Below are 20,102 nucleotides of genomic sequence, written 5' to 3' on the forward strand. Positions count from 1 at the left end.
CAGACAATAGTCAAGAAGGTGAACAGCGAGAGCACTGACGCACACTCTAAATGGTTAAGGTGGTAAACAGATGAGAGAGAGGACGAGAGCGATACAGTCAGACATGGGGAGGAGAGATTAAAATAGCAAAACACACTGAGATTGATTCTGCTTCTGGTATTTAACACTGAATGATATCTGTCTAATGCAGCATTCTACTCAACCTGGGAGTGTTTGATGTCAAAATGGAAAGTCAGTAAGCTTCACTCTGCATTGAAATGATGCTAATCTTGCTCTAGGAGAGTTTGATTGGGATAGTGTGGAGAGAGCTTTGCTCTGTATCTAACCCCACGCTGTCCCTGTCCTGGGAATGTTTCATGGGGACAGTATAGAGAGGGGTTTAGAGTGAATCTAACCCTGGCCTGGGAGATTTGATGAGGACGTTGTAGAGGTGGCTTTACTCTGTATTTAATCCCATGCTGTCCCTATCCTGGGAGTGTTTGTTTGGGAACAGTGTAAGATGGGGCTTTAGTCTGTATCTAATCCTGTACAGTACCCCTCCTGGTAGAGTTTGATTGGGGCAGTGCAGAAGGAGCTTAATGTATATGCATCATTTGATGTTGATTGCTTGTAATTCTAAGTGGTGGATTCTGCAAAGGAAGCTCCCTCTCTTTGATGAATGCAAATAGAAGCTGCAGAGACAGAAAACAATGCACAATATCAATAAGGGCCTAATAATCCTCATGAAGATGTACATACGAGCGAGCCATTTTGGTCAGGTATTCGATTCGAGTTTCCAGTGCTTGGATCTCCCGCTCTGATACAACGTGCTTACGCCTCTCTTCATCCACAGCCTTTTTGCTGTTGCTGATCTCAGTGTCGGGGAGCAGGGTCAGTTTCTCCTGGAGCAGGGCTGTCGTGTCTTGGCATTTCTGGAGAAATGACTTGACGTCCGCTGTGCCGATCAGCTCCCTCCCCTTCTCCTCTTTCAGCACCAGCATATGTGCCCACCTACAAAATAAATCACGCAAACTTTGAAACCAAGTTCCAGCCTTGAAAATCTGCTGCTACCAATTCAACCTCAAAGAACAAAGAACAATACAGCACAGGAAAGGCCCTTTGGCTCTCCAAGCCTGCGCCGCTACATCTTCCCCTTCCATATCAAAATTGTCTTCACTTACAGGATACGTATCCATATATTCCCTTCCTATTCATGTATTTGTCCAGATGCTTCTTAATGCTGCTATTGTGTCTGCTTTCACCCCCTCCACCGGCAACACGCTCCAAGTACTCATTACCCTTTGTGTGAAACACTTGCCTCGCACATCTCTTTTAAACGTTGCCACCTCGCACCTTGAACCTGTAGCCCCCAGTACTTGACCCTGGGAAAAAGCCTCATACTTTCCGCTCATTCCAAGCCATTCACCATGTTATAAACTTTGATCAGGTCACCCCTCAGCGTCCTGCATTCCAGTGAAGACAAACCAGTCTATCCTATCTTTCTTCATAGCTACCTCCTTTACTACCATCTTTTCCTGGTTTAGCCTACAGGTTACTCTAGACTCACAGCAATGTGGTTGACTCTGGGCAAACTACTCAGTTTGAGGGCAATTAGGGGCATGCACTAATTGCCAGTGACACTCACATCCCATGAAGGAATAAAGAAGTAGACATTGAGAGGATATCTGTTCTGATCGAAGATCCTAGAACTAGTTTATAATTAAGGTTTAAGGTGGAGATGAGAAATTCCTGCCCTCAGAGGGTCACCAATCCTTCTCACGGTGATCTAGTTGGCTTATCAAACAAAGCTGAGGCTGAAACGAAAACAGAAATTGCTGGGAAGACTCAGCTGGTTTGGCAGCATCTGTGGAGCGAGAGAGAGAGAGAGAGAGAGAGACAGAGTTAATGTTTTGAGTCCAGTGACTCTTCACCAGAATTATCAAAGCTGAAGTGATAGTGTTCTGGTCTACACACAAGGGTTATGAGGGTCAGGCAGACACATTTAAGTTAATTTAATCAAATTGCAGGGGTGGGGCAGGAATCTTTCCCTTGTGAATTGACTTCAAAGTCTGGAAGTCAGATATGATGCAGCACTGAGCCGCAGTCAAAGAGGAGATGCTTTGTGGATAGTTGCCTGAAGAGGAACAGAAAGACAAGCAGACCCACAGCTCCCCATGGACAATGAAGGAGAAGAGAGCAGGATGAAGCAATAAAAGGAGGTGGGGAAGCTTTTAGAAATATTTATTTGGCAGAAAATTGAGAGTTGGTGGGACAAGCAGGAGTTAATAGAGGAGAGGCAGCTTGGATTTCTTGAGCGCAACTCATGCCGGACTAATACAAAATCCAAATGCTGTGGATGTCCAGAATCCAAAACAAAGGCAGAGGATTGTGGAAATACTCAGCAAGACTGGCAGCTCCTGTGAAGAGGATAACAGAGTTAAATCGGAAATTTGTTCCAGTGCAGGAGGCGGCAATTCAGCCCATTACTACTTCAGGTCAGTGACCTCTCAATGAAAGATGGGAAGTGTTATAAATGTGTTTTGATCGAAGGACATCAGGCAAAAAAGGGAAAGGAAAAATCAGTGACAGGGTGAGAGTAAAGAAGAGATTAAATTACTGAAGAGATTGCCATGTGGGACCAAAGGAAGATTATTAACTTACCCCATTACTGTATCCTTTGGCTTCATGTGACTAACCTTTCTGTCAGTATATTTCTCTTATCAAGCATATGATATTCTAGACTTCGTTAATAGGGACATAGCATACAATGGCAGAAGAATTTACATAATGTACTGGTTTGAACTTAACTGGAGAATTGTGCATAGTTCTGGACACAAAACTATAGAAAGGATGTTAATGCATTGGAGACAAGAGAGATCTTCAAGAATGGTCGCAGGGGTGAAACACTATAGCTCTGAGGATTGATTGCAGAAGTTGGGACTGTTTTCAGTGGAGAGCAGGAAATTAAGAGGAGATTTGATAGAATTTCTCAAAATCAGGTGAATTCATAATGGACAACAAAGAGATGGCAGACCAGTTAAACAAATACTTTGGATATGTTTTCACTAAGGAGGGTATAAATAATCTTCAGGAAATGCTGGGGGATAGAGGTCAAGCATGAAGAAGGAACTGAACGAAATCCTTATTAGTCAGGAAATGCTTTTAGGAAAACTGATGGGATTAAAACCTGATAAATCCCCATGGCTTGATGCTCTGCATCCCAAGTACTTAAGGAAGTGGCCCTAGAAATAACGGATGCTTTGTTGATCATTTTCTAGCATTTTGTAGACTCTGGAAGAGTTTCAATGGACTGGAGGGTAGCTAACGTAACTCCACTCTTTAAAAAAGGAGGGAGAGAAGAAATGGGGAATTATCGGCCAATTAGCCTGACATTGGTGGTGGGGAAAATGCTGGAGTCAATTATTAAGAATGCAATAACTGAGCATTTGGAAAGCTGTGACAGAATCAGTCCTAGTAAGCATGGATTCAGTAAAGAGAAATCATGCTTGACAAATCTGGAATCTTTTAGGATGTGACCAGTAAAGTGGACAAGGGTGAATCAGTAGATGTTGTGTATCTGGACTTCCAAAAGGCTTTTGACAAGGTTTCACATAAGGGATTAGTAAGGAAAGTTAAAACTCATGTTATATGAGGTAATGCATTCACATGGATAGAGAACTGATTGGCAGACAGGAAGCAGAGAGTTGGAATAAATGGCAGGCAGTGATGAGTGGGTGCCGCAGGCTCAGTGCTGGGACCCCAGATGTTCACAATATACATTAACGATTTGGACGAAGAATTGAATGCAATATCTCCAAATTTGCAGATGACACTAAGCTGGGTGGCAGTGTGTGCTGTGAGGAGGTTGTTAAGAGGCTGCAGGGTGATTTGGACAGGCTGGCTGAGTGGGCAAATACTTGGCAAATGCAATATAACGTGGATAAATGTGAGGTTATCTATTTTGGCTGCAAAAAACAGGAAGACAGATTATTATCTGAATGGCGGCAATTTAGGAAAAGGTGAGATGCAATGAGACCTGGGTATCGTGGTGGAACAGTCTCTGAAGGTAGGCATGCAGGTTCAGCAGCAGTGAGGAAAGCTAATAGCGTGCTGTCCTTCATAGTGAAAGGATTTGAGTATCGCAGTAAGGGTGTCTTGCTGCAGTTGTACAGGGCCTCGGTAAGGCCACACTTAAGTATTGTATGCAGTTTTGGTTTCCTGGTCTGAGGAAGGGAGTCCAGCAAAAGGTCACCAGACTGATTCCCGGGATGGCAAGACTGATATATAAGGAAAAACCAAATCAACTGGGCTTGTATTCACTAGAATTTAGAAGAATGAGGGAGGGGGGAAATTTCATAGAAACATGTAGAAACCTGATGGGACTGGACAGGCTAGATGCAGGAAGAATGTTCCCAATGTTGAGGAAGTCCAGAACTAGGGGTCGCAATCTAAGAATAAGGGGTAAACCATTCAGGATTGAGATGAGGAAGAATTTCTCCACTCAAGAGAGTTGTGAACCTGTGGAATTCTCTGCCACGGGAAGCTGTTGGAGCCAGTTCATTAGAAATATTCAAGAGAGAGCTGGCTGTAAGGCTAAAGGGATCAAGAAGTATGGAAAGAAAGTGGGAATAGGATACTGAGTGCGCAATGGTCAGCCATGACTATATCGAAGGTGCAGGCTCAAAGGGCCAAAAAGGCCAAATGACCTACTCCTGCACCTATTTTCTATGTTTCTATGAGGGGCCTGGACAGAGTATATGGCAACACTGCTTCCACTCATAAATGGATCGAGAATGAAAGGGCACAGTGTTGAAGTATTTTGCAAAAGAAGCAAATACAAGGAAAGAAAATACTTTATCATACAAGGAGTTGATAGGATTTGCCTGGAAGCAGGTTCAACTGAGGCATTCAAGAGGGCATTGGATGATTATTTAAACTGAAACAATGCACGGGGTAATTGGGAATAGGTAGGGTATTGGTACTAAGTTAAAATGCTCAGAAAGCCAGTGCAGACACAATGGGATGTAACAAGTCTGTGACAAAACACAACTTTGTCTCCAATTGGTGTACTGCATTTCCAGCATCACCATTTAAGAAGGGCATAAACTTGAATGGCCCCCTTCTGTGCTGCATCATTTCTGTGGTACCCTCTGAATCTCACTAGGTGCCGATCACCCTTTGTAAGCTCAGGTCAACTGTCTTGATGCTAATCTTATTTGCCTCTTGTGCTGAACGCAGATGTACCAATCCTCCTGCCTTCTTGCAGTTTGTGGAAATCTGTTGTACCTTCTGGATCAAAAACCTCAGCCAGTGCAATAGTGTGAGCCCTTTAACATTACAACCAGTGAAGCCCGCATTCAATGCTAAACCATACAGGCTTGATTACTGCTGTCCGTCCTACGGCGTAACAGCACCACCTGGTGGAGAAGTGAGGTACCCACTTAACGAGACTTTACCTCGTATGCATCTCACGCTGCTTTGCTCTGATTTCTCGTTCCTTGCTATGTCGGTTTTTAATAAACTCATCCACCAGTTGGTTAATCTCATCCAGCCGGCCTTTCCCAGCAGCCAATTCTGTCAAGAAGTTCTGAAATACGAAAGTATCCCAGTCAGTGGTATTAGCTTGACAGCAACCATTCAGTCCAGCAGAAGAATAATATATGGAGACAAAGACTGAAATCTGGAGAAATTTGGGAGTGTTATTAAGGAGGAAGGGTCACAGAGAGAGAGAGAGACGACACAGATTAGGTAAGGAGGTGCTGGGTGAGATGTACAGGGGGTACAAATAGAGAGAGAGAGAGAGAGAGAGACATGCACAAAAGAGATGCTGGGTGATATGTATGGGGCTTCGAGAGACAGCCAGAGACACACAGGTATGGAGACACAGTGTAAGATGTACAAGGGTTCATCGGGAGGCAGGCAACAGAAATTCAGCACTCAGTACAGGATTAACAAACCTCGTATTTCCTTTGCATGACTTCCACATTATCCGACTTGGGTTCAAATGTTTTGAAACCATTCTCCTTGTCCTTCATCCAGGAGTCAAAGTCATTGCAGGTGTTATAGAACTGATAGAGCTGGATCATTTCCTGCAGTGTTTTCCGTCTATCCTACAGTGGGGTAGGACAACAGGGTGAGGGATGTGACTCAGAGAAAACACCGTCCTGGGATGCACAAAGAAGTAACTTTTTAATTAGGGGCTTGCAATACTTGGAAAGCATCATATAGTGACAACAGAATGAATTGTCAAGCCAAACAAGTACTGGATAAAGTGAATTGACTGTAGAGGGGTTTTCAGGCAGTGTGCAATGTGGAAAAGTGAACTGAAAGGACCAACTTCTCCAGAGAAAGGTCAAGCTACTCTTTGGTGTTGGTATTAGTCCTTTCTGAAGCAGGCCTGTTGATGTAGGGCAGTCCCTTTTATTGGAAAAATTATTCAAACTGATTCTGTTCCCCCAGCACTGTCAGTTTCTATAAGCTTATTGACAGGTCATTGGCTTTGCATTGTCCACCTCTAAGGTGGTAGTTCAGATTAAACCAAGAATGGTGAGAGACTTGGAATCAAAAGTAGTTCAGGTTGTTGTGGAAGAATCACTTAATGTTCTATAAAAAAAATTACCAGGCGACGCAGAAAATCCTTCACGAAATTAAACTTTAATCTTGCAAAATCAAAGCTGTGAGAGCCAGCAAAATGTCTTTACTGGTTCCCCACAATTTCTTTGTTCACCTCCAATTTATATAATTCATTGGTCCCACGCTTATCGGATAACATTAGCATAGCCAATCATGCCGGCTTGCTTTATCTTTCTAAACTAATCATCATCTGCCACACTGGTTCTCTCCATCACATTACAACATCATCACCTTCAGCATTAGCTCATCTCCCAGTGATTTAACTAACCTATCACAATGCACTACCATTATCTTTTATTGGAGCCCTGTATATGATCCTGGGCATACACTGCAACGCTAAGGTAACTACATGACTGCTATAATAACTTCCATAAGGTGAGGACGGCATGGTCTTCTCTAAAGACCATGAGTGAACCAGTGTCATAGTCATACAGCATGGAGACAGGCCCTTTGGCCCAACTTGTCTATGCCAACCAAGTTTCCTAAAGTGAACTAATCCCATTTGCCTACACGTCTCCCATATCTCTCTAAAGGTTTCCTATCCATTTACCTGTTCGAATGTCTTTTAAATGTTGTAATTGTCTCTACCACTTCCTCTGCAGCTCATTCTATACACGCACCACACTCTGTGTAAAAATGTTGCTCCTCAGATCTCTTTTAAATCTTTCCCCTTTCACCTTAAATGTCTGCTCTCTGGTTGTGGACTCCCCTACCCTGGGGAAAAAGTCCTTGGCTATTTATTATCCATGCCCCTCATGATTTTATAAACCTTCAGAAGGTCACCCCCTCAACGTCCTACATTCCAGGGAAAATAGTCCCAACCTATCCAGCCTCTCCTTGTAACTCAAACTCTCCAAGCTCGGTAACATCCTTGCAAAGCTCTTTTGCAGTTTAATAATATTTTTCCCAAAGCAGGCAGACCAGAATTGCATGCAGTTTTCCAAATGTGGCTTCACCAGTGTCTTGTACAGCTGTAACATGACATCCCAACTCCTGCACTCAGTGCTCTTACCGACGAAGGCACGCGTACCAAACACCTTCTTCACCACCTGTCTAACTGTGATGCCAGTTTCAAGGAACTACAGCGGAACCTCCTAGGTCTCTCTGTGACAACACTCCCCAGGGCCTACCATGAACTGTGGGAGTTTTTATGACAATCTGACAACCTGGTTACCTTTGCTGATTTACATTTCTCCAATTTATTTTCTGAACTGATATCGTCAAACCCCCTTGGTGGGATTCAAAATCATTAATCTAGGTCTTGAGATAGTTACACAGTTAAGGTAGTAATGACACCACAGGAATAACAGGCCACAGTGCAGGCACAAAGACTCTAGCTGCAGTTTCTAGGTTTCTGGTTTCTCCCTCACATTCTCCTCCCTGTGTAGGTCCATGCAGTTTAACAGATGCAGCAAACCTTCTTACCTTGGTTAATAGCTCCCCCAATTGGTGTAGTAGGGTTCAGCTGTCTCTGGCATAGGGCAAGAATGTAAGAATACAGGAATTGCCCAATGAAGAAATAGTGTGGAGGAGCCAGTGTTGGACTGAGGTGGACAAATTAAAAATCACACAACGCCAGTTTATAGTTCAACAGGTTTATTTGGAAGCACTAGCTTTCGAAGCGCTGCTTCTCATCCACCTGATGAAGGAGCAGCGCTCTGACAGCTAGTGCTTCCAAATAAACCTGTTGGACTATAACCTGGTATTGTATGATTTTTAACTTTGTTCACTGCAGTCCAACACCGGTTCCTCCAAATCATGACTTTCATCGGGTGGTTGTCAAGGGGCAGTGTTTCCGAAAGCTAGTGCTTCCGAATAAACCTGTTGAACTACAACCTGGTGTTGTATGATTTTTATCAAAGAAGAAAGAACAAGGTCTTGGAGCTAGAGTCTAAGTACTTGTAACAATTAATCATTTTTGTTAAGCACCAGAAACCTGGTCCATCATTTCTATCAGGTAAAATCAAGGACTGCAGATGCTGGAAACCAGAGCCTAGATTTGAGTGATGCTGGAAAAGCACAGCAGGTCAGGCAGCATCCGGGGAGCAGGAAAATCAACGTTTTGGGCAAAAGCCCTTCGTCAGGAATAGAGGCTATCAGTCTGGATCTAAAAGACACGAGGAATTTACAGGTGGTATTGGGGAATCCTTGTATACCTTTTAAAATCTTTAGCTTTTCGGAGAATAATGGGGCTTGATTTCCAGTGAGGTGTAATACGCGATACAATAATAATGTAGTCACTCACTAATCAGACTCATTAATCTTTACTAATGTGTGTACAACAGACCCAGACATGAAAGGAGGGAAACTCCAGCACTGGGGAGTTTTGGTCATTATTGATTAAAACTTGCCTGTTCCTACCTGCACCCTATGTTTGCCCAATCAGATACTCACACACAGCTCTTTGATACCACTAGCAGAATTGGGAGTGGCTGGGTGGGGGGAGGGAATGGTAGTGGTTTTATGCGAATAGTTAATTGCTTGGGTTCCACTCGTGAAAGTCAGAGCTGTCCTCACAGACCCCTCTGACGTCCAACTAACATCTAGGAATAATTCATGGGGCAAAAGGAAGACTCGACAGGCTGTGGGAATTCTGTTGGAGTGGGAAGCAGGGAAAACGGGGCAAACATGGCCCTGATACAGAACTCAGTACCAGCAACAGGGGTATGGGGAGCGAGCATGACATTATAAGAGGAATGGAGAATCAAAGATTAAATTATCACCAGCTCTGACAGCCAGGTCCAGAGCAGATGGATAGAACACAGTTTTCCAGGTGAGTGACAGACAAATACTGAGCAGAACTGGGGACCACAGGAATATTTCTTCAGTGTTACTAACTGACTGGGATCATCCCAGTCTTCAAGGAGAGAGTCTTTGACCCACTTCCATTTGAACTGGGGAACTGACCTGGTAGAATGGCACGGTGGCTCAGTGGTTAGCACTGCTGCCTCACAGCGCCAAAAACCCGGGTTTGAATCCAGCCTCGGGTGACTGTGTGGAGTTTGCACATTCTCCCCATATCCGCGTGCGTTTCCTCCCTCAATCTAAAGATGTGCAGGTTAGGGTGGATTGGCCATGCTAAGTTGCCCTAAAATGTTCAGGGATGTGTAGGTTAAGTGCATTAGTCAGGGGAAATGCAGAGTAATAAGGTATGGGAATGGATCTGGGTGGGATACTGTTTGGAGGGTTGGTGTGGACTTGTTGGGCCAAATGGCCTGTTTCCACACTGTAGGGATTCTATTCTATTCTATGATTGTACTTCATTCAGCTGTTCTGGGATAACCACGCAAAACATGCATCATAAAGTACAATACTGCTAATGCTGGAATTGTGAAACAAACACAGAGAATACTGGAGAAATCAGTTCTCATTTCAGCCCAGTATGACTTCTTCAGAACTGAAAGGGTGTTTGCTTTAATGTGTTCATGAGAAAAAGAGGGAATGGATCCTTCATCGAGTTCTGAGGAAGAGTCATACTGGACTTGAAACGTTGACGCTGTTTCTCTCTTCACAGATGCTGCCAGAGCTGCTGAATTTCTCCAGCCTATTCTGTGTTTACTCGGTCTGGGACCTGCTGGCTATACAGAGGATCTGAAGAAGGGCCTGTGCCCGAAACGTCGAATCTCCTGTTCCCTGGATGCTGCCTGACCTGCTGTGCTGTTCCAGCAATAAAGTTTCAACTTTGATCTCCAGCATCTGCAGACCTCACTTTCTCCTCCACAGAGGATCTGCATATCATACGAAACAGAAAGCGATGTAACAAAGTACATGAGGAAGGGTTACTACCCATGTACAGGTTAGCTGGATTGGCCATGGGAAATTGTCCCGTAGCATCCAGGGATCTGCAGGTTTAGGTGGATTGGCATTGTAAATGTGGGGTTACGGGGATAGAGTCGGGGTGGGGGTGGGGAAGCTGGGTTTGGGTTGGATGCTGTTTGGAGAGTCGGTGTAGACTCGATGGGGCCGAATTGCCTCTTACAGCACTGCAGGGATTCTAGGATTCCAGGGGTTAGTGTACCTTGGCCTGCTGGCAGAGATCAGAGTAGGAGGAGTTGATGTCTCTCTGGCTGTCCTCGATTGTTGTTCTGTTGAAGTCCTCGTCAGGACGGCTGGGTGAGGAGTACTGGATCTCAGTTGTCCCATGGCGCATGGACCGGCTTCTCCGTGGTTTGTTGACCCTCCGGCTTGGACTGTCTGCCTGGGGATGGTCAACGGTGGTCTCACTCTCCACCTGATGGCCAACAAAAACAAAATACACCCATCAGTACAAATTCCGGAACTTGGCAGCTTCCCTTTTCCCCGCGATGTAAGCCTTTACATTGACACTGCCTGGATTCCAATAATCCCCTCATTCTCATCCACAGGAACAAGCTACTGTCTCTCTCTGAGAACCTCTGCCCACCTTCCCCACAATGAACTAAAGACACTCTCTCTGAAGCGTAGAGGGAAGTGAGGAAGAGGGAAGCAAGAGAAGAACGAGGAGAGCAGGGAGAGAAAGCATGGAGGAAGAAGGGAGTGAGGGAGGGAGGGAGGGAGAGCTGGACAGTATTGTGTATGCTGTGAAGATTGTGCAATGATTTCCTCACCGACGGCTCACTGACTGGGAGGGATATCTTGCCCCGTGTGCCCACTAGCTGCCTGCGCTCTTGGGCTGTCCGACTTTCCAGGAGATTAACCTTCGGGCTGTTCTTCTCAGTCCTGGCTGTGTGCACAAATCACACTGTGTTACTGCACAGGTATATACACCGCATCGCACTGAGACATTATTACACACCGCAGCGCACTGAGACACTATTACAGACCATATCGCACTGGGACACTATTACACACTGTGTCGCACTGGGGCACTATTACAGACCGCGCCGCACTGGGACACTATTACAGACCACATCGCACATAGAGATTATTACACAACGGGTCGCACATAGAGACTATTACACAACGCATCACACTGGGACAAAAATTACACAACGCGTCACACTGGGACACTATTATACACTGCGTCGCACATAGAGACTATTACACGACGTGTCGCACTGGGACAAAATTACACACCACGTCGCACTGGGGCATTATTACACACCGCGTCGCACTGGGACACTATTACACACCGTGTCACACTGGGACATTATTACAGACCGCATCGCACTGGGGCATTATTACATACTGCGTCGCACTGGGGCACTATTACATACCGAATCGCACTGGGGCACTATTACATACTGCATCGCACATACAGACTATTACACAACGCATCGCAATGGGACAAAATTACACACCGGGACACTATTACACACCACGTCACAATGGGACAAAATTACACACCGCGCCGCACTGGGACACTATTAAACACCACATTGCAATGGGACACTATTACAGACCGCGTCACACTAGGACACTATTACACACCATGTTGCACTGGGACACTATTACACACCACGTCGCACTGGGACAAAATTACACACCACGTCGCAATGAGACACTATTACAGACCGTGTCGCACTGGGACACTATTACACACCACGTCGCAATGGGACACTATGACACAACATATCGTACAGTGACACTATCACACACCATGTCGCACTGGGACACTAGTACACACCATGTCTCACTGGGACACTACTACACACCATGCTGCACTGGGATACTAGTACTCACCGCGTCACACTGGGACACTATTACGCACCGCATCGCACTGGGGTACTAGTACACATTACGTCGTACTGGGACACTATTACACACCACATTACATTACAATACTAGTACACACCGTGTCTCACTGGGACACAACTACACACTGCGTCGCACTGGGACACTAGTACACACTACGTCACACTGGGACACTATTACATACCGTGTCGCACTGCAACAATAGTACACACCACGTCGCACTGGGACAAAACTACACACCGTGTCACACAGGGACACTAGTACACACTGCGTCGCATTGGGACACTATTACACACTGCATCACACTGGGACAAAACTACACACAGTGTGACACGGTGTGTAGTTTTGTCCCAGTGTGATGCAGTGTGTAATAGTGTCCCAGTTTGACGCGGGATGTAATAGTGTCCCAGTGCAACGCGGTGTGTTATCGTGTCTCGGTGTGTTATCGTGTCTGAGTGTGTTATCGTGTCTCAGTGTGACACGGAGACACGATAACACACTGAGACACGATAACACACCGCGTTGCACTGGGACACTATTACACATTAGTCGCACTGGGACACTAGTACACACCGTGTCGCGCTGGGACACCAGTACACACTGTGTCACACTGGGACACGACAACACAACACGTCACACTGGGACACCACAACACCCTGCGTCGCACTGGGTTACTATTCCATACCGCATCGCACTGGGTCACTAGTACACATCGCATCGCACTGGGACACTATTACACACCATGTCATACTGGGACACTAGTACACACTGTGTCTCACTGGGTCACTATTACACATCGCGTCACACTAGGACACTATTACACACTGCATCGCACTGGGTCACTATTAGACACCATGTCGCAATGGGACACTAGTACACACTGCGTTGCACTGGGACACTAGTAAACATCATGTCGCACTGGGTCACTATTACATACCATGTCGCATTGGGACACTAGTACACATCGCCTTGCACTGGGTCACTATTACACACTGCATCGCACTGGGACACTATTACACACCACAACGCAATGGGACACTAATACACACCATTTCACACTGGGACACTATTACACACCTCAACGCACTAGGACATCAGTACACACTGCGTCACACTGGGACACTAATATACATCGTGTCGCACTGGGACACGACAACACACCATGTCACACTGGGACACCACAACACCCCACGTCGCACTGGGACACTATTACAGACCGCGTCGCACTGGGACACTATTATACACCGTGTCACACTGGGTCACTATTACACACCGTGTCACACTAGGACACTATTACACACTGCATCGCACTGGGACACTATTACACACCATGTCGCACTGGGTCACTAATACACACTATGTCACACTGGGACACTAGTACACACTGCATTGCACTGGGACACTAGTACACACCATGTCGCACTGTGTCACTATTACACACCATGTCGCACTGGGACACTATTACACACCACGTCGCACTGGGACACTATTACACACCACGTCGCACTGGGACACTATTACACTACGCAACGCACTGGGATACTATTACACATCGCTTCGTACTGGGACACTATTACACACCATGTCGCAATGGGACACTAGTACACACAATGTCGCACTGGGACACTGTTACAGACCACGTTGCACTGGGACACTATTACACACCGTGTCACACTGGGACACTAGTATACACAATGTCGCACTGGGACACTAGTACATACCATGTCGCACTGGGTCACTATTACACACCGCGTCACACTAGGACACTATTACACACTGCATTGCACTGGGACACTAGTACACACCGCATCGCACTGGGTCACAATTACACACCATGCCGCACTGGGACACTAGTACACACTGCGTTGCACTGGGACACTAGTACACATCGCGTCGCACTGGGTCACTATTACACACCACGTTGCACTGGAACACTATTACACACAACATCGCAATGGGACACTAGTTCACACAGCGTCGCACTGGGACACTATTACACACCGCAATGCACTGGGACACTATTACACACCATGTCATACTGGGATACTAGTACACACCGTGTCTCACTAGGTCGCTATTACACACCATTTCACACTGGGTCACTATTACACACCGCGTCGCACTGGGACACTATTACACACCATGTCGCACTTGGGCACTTTTACACACCGCATCGCAATGGGACACTATTACACACCACACCGCTTTGGGACATTATTACACACCATGTTGCATTGGGACACTATTACACATCGCTTCATACTGAGACACTATTACACACGTGTCGCACTGGGACACTGTTACAGACCACGTTGCACTGGGACACTATTACAGACTGCATCGCACTGGGACACTATTACACACCGTGTCACACTGGGACACTAGTACACACCGTGTCGCACTGGGACACTAGTATATACCACATCGCACTGGGTCACTATTACACACCATGTCGCACTGGAACACTAGTACACACTGCATTGCACTGGGACACTAGTACACATTGCTTCGTACTGGGACACTAGTACACATTGCTTCGTACTGGGACACTATTACACACCACGTCGCAATGGGAAAATAATTACACACCACGTCGCAATGGGACACTATTACACACCACGGCGCACTGGGACACTATTACGCATCACTTCGTACTGGGACACTATTACACACCACGTCTCAAAGGGACACTATTACGCATCGCTTCGTACTGGGACACTATTACACACCACGTCACAAAGGGACACTATTATGCATCGCTTCGTACTGGGACACTATTACACACCACGTCGCAATGGGACAGTATTACACACCATGTCACAAAGGGACACTATTACACACCACGTCACAATGGGACACTATTACACACTGCATCGCACTGGGACACTATTACACACCATGTCACACTGGGACACTAGTACACACCCTATCTCACTGGGACACTACTACACACCGTGTCGCACTGGGATTCTAGTACACATTGCGTCGTACTGGGACACTGTTACACACCACGTCACACAGCGACACTAGTACACACCATGTTGCACTGGGACAAAACTACACACTGCGTTGCATTGCGACACTAGTACATATCACGTTGCACTGTAACACTAGTGCACACCACATCGCACTGGAACAAAACTACATATCGTGTCACACTGGGACACTATTACACACTGCATCACAGTGGGACACTATTGCAGAGCACGTCACACAGGGACACTAGTACATACTGCATCGCATTGGGACACTATTACACACTGTATCACACTGGGACAAAACTACACACCGTGTCACACTGAGACACGATAACACACTGCATTGCACTGGGACACTATTACATACCATGTTGTACTGGGACACTGGTACACACCGTGTCGTATTGGGACACTATTACATACTGCATCGAACTGGGACACTATTACACACCGCGTTGTACTGGGACACTAGTACATACTGCGTCACATTGGAACACAACACACCGCGTTGCACTGGGACATTATTACACACCACGTCGCACTGGGTCACTATTACACACCAGGTCGTACTGGGACGCTAGTACACACTGTGTAACACTGGGTCACCTGTACACACTGCATTGCACTGGGACACTAGTACATACTGCGTCAAACTGGGACACTATTACACACCATGTCACACTGGACACTATTACACACCATGTCGCACTGGGTCACTATTACACACCATGTCGTACTGGGACACTGTACACACTGCATCGCACTGGGACACCAGTACACACTGTATTGCACTGGGACACTCGTACATACTGCGTCGAACTGGGACATTATTACACGCCGCGTCGCACTGGGACACTATTACACATCGCGTCGCACTAGGTCACTATTACACACCATGTTGTAATCGGACACTGTACACACTGTGTTGCACTGGGACATTAGTACACACTGCATTGCACTGGGACACTACTACATTCTGCATCGAGTTGGGACACTAGTACACACTGCATCACACTGGGACACTATTACACACTGCGTCACACTGGGACACTATTACACACCGCATCGCACTAGGTCACTATTACACACCATGCCGTACAAGGACACTGAACACACTGTATCGCACTGGGACACTAATACACACTGCGTCACACTGGGTCACTATTACACAATATTGCACTGGGACACTAGTACACACTGCGTTGCACTGGGTCACTAGTACACACCGCATCCCATCAGGTCACTATTACACACCATGCCGTACAAGGACACTGAACACATTGTATCGCACTGGGACACAAGTACACACTGCGTCACTATTACACAATATCACACTGGGACACTATTACACACCATGTCACACTGGGACACTAGTACACACCGCGTCACACTGGGTCACTATTACACAATATCGCACTGGGACACTAGTACACACCGCGTCACACTGGGTTACTATTACACAATATCGCACTGGGACACTAGTATACACTGCGTTGCACTGGGTCACTAGTACACATCGCATTGCACTGGGTCACTATTACACACTGCATCACACTGGGACACTATTACACACCGCATCGCACTGAGACACTATTACACACCGCATCGCACAAGGTCACTATTACACACCATGTTGTAAGTGGACACTGTACACACTGTGTTGCACTGGGACACTAGTACACTTCACGTCGCACTGGGTCACTATTACACACTGCATCGCACTGGCACACTAGTACACACTGTGTTGCACTGGGACACTAGTACACACTGCATTGCACTTGGACACTAGTACATACTGCATTGCAATGGGACACTAGTACACACCGCGTCGCACTGGGACACTATTACTTACCATGTCGCACTGGGACATTATTACACACCACGCCGCATTGGGACACAATTACACACTGTGTCGCACTGGGACATTATTACACACCACGTTGCACTTGGACACTATTACACACCATGTCGCACTAGGACACTATCAACATACCACATCTCACTGGGACACTATTACACATCGCTTCGTAATGGGACACTATTATACACCATGTCGTACTGGGATACTAGTACACACTGCATTGCACTGGGACACTAGTACAAACTGCATTGAATTGGGACACTATTACACACCATGTCGCAGGGTCACTATTACACACCATGTCGCACTGGGACACTAGTACACACTGCGTTGCACTGGGTCACTAGTACACATCGCGTTGCACTGGGACACTATTACACACCGCATCGCACTAGGTCACTATTACACACCATGTTGTAATTGGACACTGCACACACTGTGTTGCACTGGGACACTAGTACACTTCGCGTCGCACTGGGTTACTATTACACACCATGTCACACTTGGACACTAGTACACACTGCATCGCACTGGGACACTAGTACATACCGCATTGCACTGGGTCACTATTACACACCATGTCGCACTGGGACACTAATACACACTGCGTTGCACTGGGACACCAGTACACACCGTGTCGCACTGGGTCACAATTACACACCACGCCGCATTGGGTCACTATTACACACCATGTTGCACTGGGACACCAGTACACACTGCATTGCACTGGGACACCAGTACACACCGCATTGCACTGGGTCACTATTACACACCATGTCGCACTGGGACACTAGTACACACTGCATTGCACTGGGACACCAGTACACACCGTGTCGCACTGGGTCGCAACTACACACCACGCCGCAATGGGACACTATTACACACTATGTTGCACTGGGACACTATTACAGACCACGTTGCACTAGGACACTATCACACACCACGTCGCACTGGGACACTATTACACATCGCTTCGTACTGGGACACTATTACATACCGCGTCACGATAGGACACTAGTACACTCCATGTCACATTGGAACACTATTACACATCGTGTTGCACTGGGTCACTATTACACACCATGTTGCACTGGGACACTAGTACACACTGCGATGCACTGGGACACTAGTACACAATATCGCACTGGGACACTAGTATACACTGCGGTGCACTGGGTCACTAGTACACATCGCGTTGCACTGGGTCACTATTACACACTGCGTCACACTGGGACACTATTACACACCGCATCGCACTGAGACACTATTACACACCGCATCGCACAAGGTCACTATTACACACCATGTTGTAAGTGGACACTGTACACACTGTGTTGCACTGGGACACTAGTACACTTCACGTCGCACTGGGTCACTATTACACACTGCGTCGCACTGGGACACTATTACACATCACGTCGCAATGGGACACTAGTACACACAGCATCGCACTGGGACACTATTACACACCACGCCGCATTGGGACACTATTACACACTATGTCACACTAGGACACTATTACACACCATGTCGCACTGGGACACTAGTACACTCCATGTCACATTGGGACTCTATTATGCACTGTTACACTATGTCACTATTACACACCGCATCGCACTGGGACACTAGGACATATTGCATTGCACTGGGACACTATTACACATTGCATCACACTGGGACACTATTACATACCATGTCGCACTTGGGCACTATTACACACCGCGTCGCACTGGGACACTAGGACACAGTTGCGTTGCACTGGGACACTATTGCACATTGCATCACACTGGGACACTATTACACACGGGCACTATTACACACCGCGTCGCACTGGGACACTATCACAATCATGTCGCACTGGGACACTAGTACACACTGCAAGCGGGCATTAGAGCCGCCCTGCATTTGCCACGGGACTATGCCTACATCAGGAAACGATAAGAATTCATTTTTGTGTTTTAAACAGCAGTCGCAGCTTTAAACCCACAAAAACTCAGCAGCTGCCGGTCTGCCCACGTGACTGGGAGATAGGAGACAGAGGACAGATAGAATCCACACTAGACCAACATTACCCATGACTCTGGGCCAAAACTCCGGAATTAATTAAATATGGAAACCCATCTCCTAATCACTTCAAGAGACTGACTGAAACACACACATACCCATCGATACGGAGCCATTCTGACACAAAGGACAGGCATCCACCAGACAGGTACGGACAGACCAATACACACCAACACCCCAAGGGAACAAAGGGGGAGTGCTAGCCCCTGCCCTCACAGAGAGAGACAAGCAGATAATACCCGGACCCGTTTTACATAAACCAATTAGCACCCTATTGTGCGTGCCCTGCAACTCTCCTGGGACGGCAGGAAACAGCCTTTCGCACCTACTCCAGTGAGGATGGGGAACTATCATCCCATTCATCCTCAAATCCCACACACCCTGACAACTAAAAGTATATAATATGAAGCTGCGCACGGGAACAGCAGAGCAGCCGAGATTCGGACCTCGGTTGACCTCCGCCGGCATTACTGCAGTAATAAACGTTACCGATTGTTGAACCGCACTCTGGGCTCGGACTGATGTCATTTCATCCGCGCTAACAACACCATGTTGCACTGGGACACTAGTACACACCATGTCGAGCTGGGACACTACTGCACATCACATCGAACTGTGACACAATAACTCATCGGACTGCATCGCTAATACACACCAGCCTGCGACACTAATACACACTGCACCATACTCTGCTGTCACTCGTCCTTTCTCACCTTGATGACGTTGTCTCGGTGAAGTCTGCACTCCTATTGTTTCTTCATCAGATGAGCAGCTATCAGTCTCTTTACTCTCTTGGTTCTCTGCCTGTGAATAAGACACATCACATCTTTCAAATCTCCAAGTTCATTTCATCACATCTGCTCAAAGGGCTGCTGCTTAAACAAATACCATGAGCTGAAACCAAGTACACAGCC

At 46.6% G+C, this 20,102-nt stretch overlaps 1 protein-coding gene across 1 annotated transcript in view; it reads right to left on the reverse strand.

Moving 5' to 3' along the window:
• The window catches only part of sptbn5 (spectrin, beta, non-erythrocytic 5), a 247,248-nt gene that overhangs the window by 190,516 nt on the left and 36,630 nt on the right, over window positions 1–20,102 (reverse strand). Inside the window, exons 12-17 of the mRNA XM_087990163.1 lie at window positions 19,902–19,992; window positions 11,199–11,314; window positions 10,631–10,843; window positions 5,937–6,089; window positions 5,436–5,566; window positions 739–990 (exon numbers count right to left, since the gene is read on the reverse strand). Coding sequence (XP_087846289.1) covers window positions 739–990; window positions 5,436–5,566; window positions 5,937–6,089; window positions 10,631–10,843; window positions 11,199–11,314; window positions 19,902–19,992 — 956 coding nt within the window. The remainder of the gene's footprint in view (window positions 1–738; window positions 991–5,435; window positions 5,567–5,936; window positions 6,090–10,630; window positions 10,844–11,198; window positions 11,315–19,901; window positions 19,993–20,102) is intronic.

Source organism: Chiloscyllium plagiosum, unplaced genomic scaffold (genome assembly GCF_037043375.1).
Source record: "Chiloscyllium plagiosum isolate Xiang-an unplaced genomic scaffold, Cpla_swu_hap1 HiC_scaffold_8, whole genome shotgun sequence".
Classification (NCBI taxonomy): Eukaryota; Metazoa; Chordata; class Chondrichthyes; order Orectolobiformes; family Hemiscylliidae; genus Chiloscyllium; species Chiloscyllium plagiosum.